The sequence below is a fragment of the Schistocerca gregaria genome, chromosome 1 (assembly GCF_023897955.1).
Source record: "Schistocerca gregaria isolate iqSchGreg1 chromosome 1, iqSchGreg1.2, whole genome shotgun sequence".
NCBI classification, from domain to species: domain Eukaryota; kingdom Metazoa; phylum Arthropoda; class Insecta; order Orthoptera; family Acrididae; genus Schistocerca; species Schistocerca gregaria.
The window spans coordinates 476332770-476342556 of NC_064920.1; the positions used below are offsets into that span (position 1 = coordinate 476332770).

The 9787-nt window shown below is 38.4% G+C and overlaps 1 protein-coding gene across 4 annotated transcripts in view; it reads left to right on the top strand.

The window, feature by feature from the left end:
* Positions 1-3424, top strand: part of LOC126353381 (endothelial transcription factor GATA-2-like) — a 569668-nt gene extending 566244 nt beyond the window's left edge. For all 4 annotated transcript variants that reach the window (XM_050002761.1, XM_050002759.1, XM_050002762.1 and 1 more), the window contains one exon: positions 882-3424. In XM_050002761.1, the coding sequence (XP_049858718.1) occupies positions 882-908 (27 nt within the window). In that variant the 3' untranslated portion in view covers positions 909-3424. The remainder of the gene's footprint in view (positions 1-881) is intronic.
* Positions 3425-9787: the final 6363 nt, after the last annotated feature.

Below are 9787 nucleotides of genomic sequence, written 5' to 3' on the forward strand. Positions count from 1 at the left end.
CCCCACAATTTTCAGTGGAAAAAACAAAATTTTACCACCTTCAACTAGATGACTTTTTCATCTGAAATGAAGTACATCATTGTAAAATAAATCTTGGCTTAATTGGTCGACTTTCTCGTTTTCTTTTCTCTCACTATTCATTGACACTTTTTTTGTATTGATTCAGTTCCTTTCTTCTCGACTAAAAGTTTCCAGTTACCAGTTAGCTTTGCTCGTTGACTCAGCACAAACAAGGCTGTCACGTCTTCTCATCATGCGTTCTCACACACCTTATTTTGTCAGCCATTCTGTCCGGCCTATTCATTTGGTAACACCTTTCTGCTCCTGAGTGTACAGGTTATCAAATCCGCTTTTCTTCCACGTGCTGCTACATTTCTGCCGAGTAACTTCAGAGATTTCTTCTTGACTTTCATATATTACGTTCCTGGTTGTTTATTACTGTTCTACTACCTACGTCGCATGATACTTCATTCATTCAACTGTATCCTTAAAAAATATGATTCGTAAGGGATTACTACTGAACTTTTGTCACTGGTCACCTACCTCTGTCGTCACGGGAGTGGTGTCGGCGCTGCATACCGAGCAGCTCACAGGTGCTTGTTTCGAGACCGGTGTTGCTTCAAATAGGCAACAAATAAACATAAATAAATAGAGGAAAACGATAAACTACGACTATGGAACTGCTCTTTACAGAAAAAAAGGAGAGTGAATTATTCCCATTAGTGTCGTTCGTCACATGTTCCCTTCATGTGCTAAAATAAGAGTCGCAATGACTGTAAACAGATACAGAAAATAACCTGTGTAAATTATAACTTCAGCTGCAGTTGAGACTGCGTGCTGAGATGGAGTTGCTAACACGAGCATTTGCTCTTGTGTTGCAGACCAGCTGGCGGGCAGAGTACACGTGATAACTCGGGCCGCAGCCGCCGGACCTCGCCGCTGCCCCTGACGCGGCGCTGTTTCTCGGCGGAGACAACTCCCTATGGCTACCGCCGCCATCGGACCTTCTCCTATGACGAGGATCACCTGTCACCCCGCAGCAATGCTGTTCACGTTTCCTGGAAGCGCTGAAACGAGAGTTTTGCGGGACCCCTTGTGATACCCAATCGTGACTAAAATGTCGACTAGCTCTGGTACCGCGACAATGAAAACATTTGCTGTCCATTGTGCGTAGGCAAAGAGACAAAAGCGACTACAGTTCGTCGGTTCTGCCGCGCGCGGCTCTAAAACTAAAAAAGTTAACCAAGTACAAAGAGTTGAGAAAAGATATGTCTATCAGAGCAAAGAGATTGTGAGTTGCCCCTCTCTGTTCCCGCTCCCTCCCAATGGACGCCGTGGACGTGACTACGTTTTATGTGTGCAATCAACATATTTCTTAATATCTATATATCTAAATATAATAAGCTAGTGTAAAGAGAATTGACTAAGAATTGTGAAACAAGCTAAAAAATGAACGAAATCAAGTATCAGGTTTATTGCAGACGATTTCACGACTTTATATTTTGTATGTGTTGCAGAATTTGTTTTTAAGCAATGTAACAAGCAAAAATGCAGTCAAAACTTTCCTGTTTGTCTTGTTAATTTTGCGAAAAAGAGACGGAAATGGCGATGGTCATTACTTAGATTGTTGTAGCGCTTTAAGTAACAATACAAGTGTGTCCTCTTGTTGTTGATAATGGAAATTGAGTCACTGTTTTGAATCAATTGTACGCACTTACCGTTTAAACAATATTCATTACGATAGTATTAAAGTTTCTCTCTTTATACAAATAAAAACCAATCTTCAAGGCGTGTGCGCATGTCTTTCGACGTTTTCAGTCACCGTTACGTTTGTACGATGTGAAGAAAACTGAAGATAACAAATTTACTTCATATGTACACTAATATTTTTGTGATGAAATATCAAACACACACACACACACACACACACACACATATACAAATGAAAAGAGAAAAACACTGAGAATGTATCTGCTACATTATGGATCAGCCGAGTTGTTATTTATTGAAATTGATGTATTACACAATACTATTAACTTTCATTCGTGTAGCATATTCAGGGAGTTGAATCCATTTTGCTTTTCTCAAGGCTATAACTTTCTAGTCTATTCCCGTAAGTGCAAGCGACAGAAATGACAATATTCTCCCTTTCAGCGATGTGTACTCAGTGCATGAATTTCACACACACGCAGTTGTTGCAGCAACGCACTTTCCTTTTACTCCTAATTGGTTAAGTATTCATTTCTCGGAACTCACTGTTGTTAGGCCAAGAGTTCCTGAAATTCCTGATGCACATAGACAGAATTAAATCTCAAATTTATCGATTCCCTGATGAACGTTTTATTCTCCATTAATGAAATAATAAACTGGAAATAGATAACATATACGTCAAAATCTACAGCATCAGGTTGGGGTTCTCTTTGTTTGATTGTGCAGAAATTAACAAAATATGCATTTATTTATTTACCACTGGTGCCATTTGAGCCTTCATTAAAACAGTAATTGAATACAATTTTAACATAACCAGCAGCAAATGCTTACATATTTTTGTACTTACTCAAAAAAGTTATATTGTTGCCGTAAACTAAAAATATCGATTGTAGTGTGCTTGCACACGTAACTGGAAGTTTCAACGGATGCTCATCGACCACTAATGGAAAATAACCATTCAAAGAGGTTTTTGTGTTTTCTGCACGTATAAGGAAAAGCTTAATATTGTTGAAAAAGAGAGAAATTAGAAAACTCTTACGCTAGCATAATGATGTATAAACTGAATTATAAAAATCAGCTGCAAAAGCCAACTGACAAAACAGGAACATTTAGAAACTGCACTGAGTGACAGGATAGCCATTCGGACAATGGCACTAATAACCTGTGTCACATCATGGTGTAACTCTACAAGCAAGAAAGAAAGAATGTATGTGAAGACAGAACTAACGTCTCTGTAATGATTATGTCTTTCCAGTAGTAGCTATAACGACTACTTACTCCTGAATATGCTCACTGAGTGAAATGGCCGAAGAGTATTATTTCAAATATTTCGATGTTGTGTTGTTTAAATAAAGTGTCATTTTAGTGTGGAAAGCGTGTACAGTATTTCTGTGCGTGAGATTCGGTGTGGTTGTTGTGTGAGCACTCACGGGTTGACCGTGCCCAACATTTGTGTGTCTTATTGTGGACGTTTTAGAACCTATGTATCTATGTATATTTACGCATACGCCTGTCTACATGTCACTGTAAACTGGCTTATGTGTGTATGCGTGCATATATGTATATATATGTAATATCCCACCACCATGAATGTCTGAAGAAGTGAAACTATGCATTTCCACCACATACTTTTTTTAATTTAAAACATCATTCTTTGTAGCAATGTATATATGATTAAATATCGTGTAAAATGGCATAAAGCGAAAACAATCGACATCCTGTTTTTTTATTAGTAAATCCTTAAATTTAAGTGCAGTCCCCTCTAGAAGCATAAAAATTCTTTGAAACCAGAAAGAAAATGGTTTTGTGATGTACGACAATTACATTCGGGGAAAAAGAAGTCATTAGTGAGAAGCGTCCTTCACCATTTCAAAAGTAAACGCAAAAATTAACTACTCTGTACGCTATAGGAAACAGTTTTGTATCTTTCAATACTTTTCACTCATTTTTCTCTAGCCACCTCCATAACACAAGTTTAATTTATTTTCTCATTTCATTTTTAAATGATGTCATTCACTCCTTTGTGGTTAAATATTTTTCGTAAACTACAAAAACTGCTCCGGAAAGTAAGCTTTTTCCACATGTGAAAATATATGTATAACACGATCATGTACTTAGAAACAAATATTCTATCAAAATTCATTAGTGTTGCATTCTATAAAATCTTGTGAAAACTGTGTTTAAATGTCTGTTACATTATTGCTCCGCTGCATACCAATAATAAGTAAATGAAATCAAATTAAGTAGAAGTTTTATCAAAAACCTGTTAAAAGTTGAAAATACTTTTGAACAGAAGGTATTGGAAACTAACACAAACTTACATTTTCAAGACAAGTAGAATTATTTAGACGTTGAGGAAGCTAAGTTCATCTGAAAATACCACGTGTTTCATGGTAGAAGACCCACTTCCATTTCAAGGTGCATGATGGCGCACGACCCACGAATTGAGGCGAAACTGTCCACATGTTACATAAATAATTTTAAAAGTATATGGCTTTTTATTCACCATAAAATTCTGTTGCTGAAGGATTAACAACATCTTTCAAATGGTTTTAATATATTATGCATCACTTACATATGGAGAACTAAAAATAATTACAAATGCTACGCCCAACACAAGCCGCTATCTCACAAAAGTAAAAACAGCAGAAAATGCCAGATATTGGTTACAATGGTCTCCAGAACGTTTTCCAGGATGTAACGCTAAAATCGCCCTCTAGTTCGAAATACTGAACCAAAAACAGGGTGTTTCTAGGTACACTATTCTGAAGGTGCAATACTCTCCCTACAGCTTGCTACATACAAATGAGAAAATATTAAAAGCTTCAGCGTTAGAAAATGAACAAAAATGGACACAAACCTTTCCAGTTAATTCATCAACCAGACATTATTAACAAACATTGAATGGCGCCAAATACTACAAATGAACTCGTTACTTCTTAAAAGTAAATGGGATATGAAGATATTAATTAAAATGGATAATTAATGCAATTGTCCGGTGCACAAGAAATTAGAAAAGGAATTGGGTCAAACGGCTCTGAACACTATGGGACTTGACCTCTAAAGTCATCAGTCCCCTAGAACTTAGAACTACTTAAACCTAACTAACCTAAGGACATCACACACACCCATGCCCGAGGCAGGATTCGATCCTGCGACCGTAGCGGTTACGCGGTTCCAGACTGAAGCGCCTAGAACCGTTCGGCCACCACGGCCGGCGAAAAGGATTTCTGTGATATCCAGACTGCTGTGTTATTAACAGTACCTATGTCGGAACTGCAAGTGTATATATGATGCACTAGATTGAAACAAAAGACATCAGTAGTGGGTTGGCGCCCTCACAGAAAGCTTTCTTTAACAAATGATGTAACTACGGAAGTGAAACACAGATTAAGGGAAATTCGAAAACGCAACTATTTGAAAATTACCTGTAAAGAAGAAAATTCAACAAAAAGTAGGTAGATAAATAATCATCTTGAAATTTTGCCGCAGATCGTTCATTATATAGACGTGTATTTAATTAAAAGTAAATCTACGTTAGAGGATTACACATTTAGCGAAACACAGTGTGCTCTTATGCACTGTTTCCTAATTATTTCGTCATCCTCAGTGGTGTCATGTATATTTAGTCAGCAGCACAATAGGTTGCTCGTGTTGCAGTGCGTCACCCACTCAGAAAAACTACATACTCAAATATGAACGGCTAAAAATAACTAAAAATAATTATAATAGTTTGGATGAAGAACCGCGGTCATAACGTGTATTAAATCAATTCCTGCGTTAAATAAGCCAGAAAGCAACAGGAGAAGCCAAATATAGTGCTAACTGAACTAAGGAGACTGAGACTAAGCATACTGTAACGCCATCGAATCATGGATACAAAATAATGAATAAGATACAATTGCGTTTTCCTGAAGACGGGATCCTCAAAAGATATTTTTCAATGAACTTGTAGTGTGTAAAACGAAATGGTACAGAAAGGAATGAGGCAGGGGAGAAACTTATGGAGAACTGTAGCAAAATAAGGAACAGATCAGACGCTCTTGTTACGCCCAGTAGTGGTTAACTCAGAGCTGGTAAAAGCTGTAAGGAGAAAAACTAAAAGCATGAAAGTTAAGAACAGGTCTGTCAGTTTGTAGACGACGTGTGTACTGCGTACAGAGACAAGATTTGCAATGGCCAGGAAGAGAGGAGTGCTACATCACGCCAATCAAATGAATTAAACGAAGACCTTCTGAATAATTTTTAGAATTTGTTTATTCCTTATGTTTCATATTAAGACAAACGTTGACAGGGTTGATGTACCCCATGGTTATAATGTTTGTGAAAGGCTGTACCAATAATGTAACCCCGAGTTGCAAGTAAATGATAAGTTTTTTTTTGTTTTTGTTATGGTCTTCAATACGAAGGCTTGTTTGATGCAGCTCTCCACGCTACTCTGTCCTATGCAAGCCTCTTCGTCCGCGAATGACTCCTACAACCTTTATTCATTGGACCCTGCTTGATGTATTGATCCTTCGGTCTCCAATTCTTAGCCTCCTCCCCCCTTCCTACCCCGTATACTTCCCTCCATTACTAAAGAGACTAAGACTTGTGCCAGTTCCGTGACGCCTAGAGAAGGAAATTTTTACGCACTTCATTCATCCCTTTCGATCTCCAGGTAAGTACTCGTCGCAGCATGCTCGCTATCTGCTTGGCCTTGAGGTCTATTTTGCGATGTCGGTGATGATGAAAACGGCGCAGTCATGTGTAAAAGGAATGGTACAATTTCTATTTGAACTGCTGCATATTTGGCATGCACAAATACATCAATCAGGTACTAAGATCAAATGTATAGAAACTGTGGCTCAGTGTTAATAAACACTTGTCAATAAAATTTATTTTTGAAAAGAGCAAAGTTCAGACTTACAAAAAAAAAAAACGATTTTTTATGGGTATGAATACGTTCACTGAATGCAACAGATTCTTCCACTGCCCTTGTTCTTTTGAAAATCATAGTTGGTGTTTTTTGGTGTTGAGATGGGTATAAGAGAAATTTACAAGAGCACATTAGCAAACAATATGTATGTATTTATGAACAAAGCGTTTTAATGGTGATTAAACATTAGTATATTTTGTTCCTGAATTTCATTCAACAGTTTAGTTTTATTATTCAAATTTGTCCTGTGCTTTTGTCAGAGTTGTACATTTGATAGCAATAAGAGGTATGCTTGATGAGGTACAAAAGGAAAAAGACGGCGAACGGAGAGGCTGGGAGAATATGTATCGTCACAAACACAAACATTTGTCGTTTTATGTAATTTGGGACAACGAATATTATTTCTTAACTGCCACTCTGAAATTAAGTTGCACTGACCCAAAACTCTAATTACGTTGCACTGACTCAAAACACTGTAGGTAATCAAGTACATGGAAACAAAAACTTGGTGAAGAAGTATTGAGTGGCTGCCCTGTGAGAGGATTTGATATGAATGCAAGGGAGCGAGAGAGAGAGAGAAGAGAGAGAGAGAGAGAGAGAACTTGTATACAACATTCTCAACAGAGGAAACACTGCGTCCTAGAACCTTACTCTTAAGCGTGGATAAAAACAAGTTTATGTAGGTTGTTATACTGGAACGAGTCAGACTGATAGGGTCAGGGTCAGAAACGGTGTCTGTCATTGGTTATTGAAACAGTTGAAAAGATAAATTACAGAATAATTAACAAATTAATGAAACACCAAAGTTGATGATTTTTGCTTTACCCCAGTACCGTCCTCTTCTAAGTATGCCTTCCCACTTGCTAGTGAGTGTGCACGCTAGATGCTGTTTACAAAATTAGATGTGATCATCAGGTATCAGTCTACCCCTGTACTCTGCGAGCCATGGCGAGTGGCAAAGGGCACATAGTGTAGAAGTATTATTTTACCTTCTCCTGACCGTTCTACTCGATGACACCACGTGGTAGGCAAGTCTGCCGGAACTCGAATTCCGTGACCAAATTTCTTCAATCTAGGAGTCATCGTCATTACATGAGACTCCTCCAACTACCTGGACCAATCCTAACGAGGCTAAGTACATTTCAATGTGTCCATACACATGATGTAAGACGAAATGGGACCGAAATAACAGACCAGTTGTAAGATGCAGTCATAATACAGTTTCATTACGTAGCAATCATAACGATCTGCTGTAGTCAAACACAAACTTTGACCTAGCACGAATCAGCTGCATATGTATACGTGTGAATATTTAACAAGACTGAGGTAAGACAATATCAAAATCTGATATGCACAGGCGATGAAAGATTTCTCTCAGTTTCAGTGAGATGGCATACCGAATCAGAACTAGAGAATAAGATTGTAAAATTATTATAATGTGTATCGTGAGAAAGTTAAGGAAGCAGGTGGAAACATTTAACCGTAACGTTGTGCCCGGATCAGAATGGCAGAGTGATTGACAGCGAAGCACTGTTGAGCGTGGAAAGGCGCGATGTCGATTCCACAGTGCGTGTGGGCGCAGTACGGCTGCAGCACTACGTTCTCACACCGCCTTTGAACGTATTTTAACGGTATTGAGTTCACTTTATAGGATCGTAATGTCGTTGTGGCTTAACAGACGCACTCCCGTGTGTAAAATGACATCGTGTTCCTGCCACTTTTATATCGAAACAAAAGCAACAGGTAGCGCAATAGTCTTTAACAATCAGAATAAATCTCGTTCAGATGTATTCGACACCAGAGGATGTGAAAATGGATCTGAATCGTTCATGCAAACTCAATAACTAACAACATTAAAATAATATAAGCTGCTTGAGTACTTACCAATCGCTACCGTGTGCACTTAAGAGTTTTATATTTGTGTAGAGGAGTATTCCTTAATAATAAGATGAGATTTGTTGTGCAAATGCAGTACACGCCGTTCCGTCGAAAATACCAAACACAAACACAAAAATAAAGACGAATGAAAGCAGAGGGTAAATGCCACTTCGTTCAGAATCATTTTATTCCTTGGCATAGTAAACCTGATCTCTGGTCATTGGACGAGTGACTGGAATTGCCCAAGGACATAATTGTAGTTTCAATATTACTCTCTACACTCACTCCACTTTTCCATGCTTCTTTAACAAGCTTTTCTCTATGGCGTATCTGGCGTTGTCTGTGCCACTGCTTCCTCTAACACTCTTTGAATTTCTGCCACAGTGAAGCTTTTGTGTTTCGTTGCCACGTAATTTTTAATCTGTATCCAAATCATTTCGATGTTGTTGAAGTGGCAGTGGTATGGTGGATACCTAAGAAGCTAGCATTAGCTAGAATTAGCTACCTCGTCCAGAACATACTGTTGAAACTGTGGAATTTATTTCCTGTATGTGCTGTGCCTTACAAAGTCGTCCTGAATTTTTACATCGTGGCGCTTCAGTTATTCAACACTTCGGCTTTTTTCGTTGGAGCTTTATCTTTAGGAAATGAATGGTAGGGGGTGGGGGGAGGCATTATTCATTACAAAAATAGATGACCGATTTAAGTTTTCCAATAGTTGTCCCATGAACTACTTCAGAAAACTATCTCGGTTGTTCATCTTCCCTTAGCAGTCGCTTGTTTTCCTTGATTTAAAAACGAGGAGAAATTTAAGCACGAAACAGGTGCAGATCAATAATGTAACACAATAGTTCCTGAGCCATACCCAAGGGAACGGCACAACTTCTACAACGCCGTCATCTATCCAGTGTTTTCTGACAGAATGACCGGCGTATTTCCAGGTTTCGTCGAGCCACACAGTGTCTTCAAACGGCACTTTAACGAAGTTCCTTAAAAATCGAGAACGCTACACTACAGTTGATCTCTCGCCATTATAATTTTCCGTCCATTAATTTTTTTGTAGCGCAACCCGAGGGCTCTGACAACCATTAACAAAGACGCCTTGCTACCACTGAATAACTCTGCCTCTCTAAGAGTAACACACATTTTTTTTATAGTTGAATGTTCTTCTAGAAATATCCACATATGTGGCGACGAACAGCATATTGTTGAAAAGGTTCCAAGTTTTTACGCGTGGTTTTGTGCTTCTCTTATTACCGTGTGTCCACCATTTGTATGAAC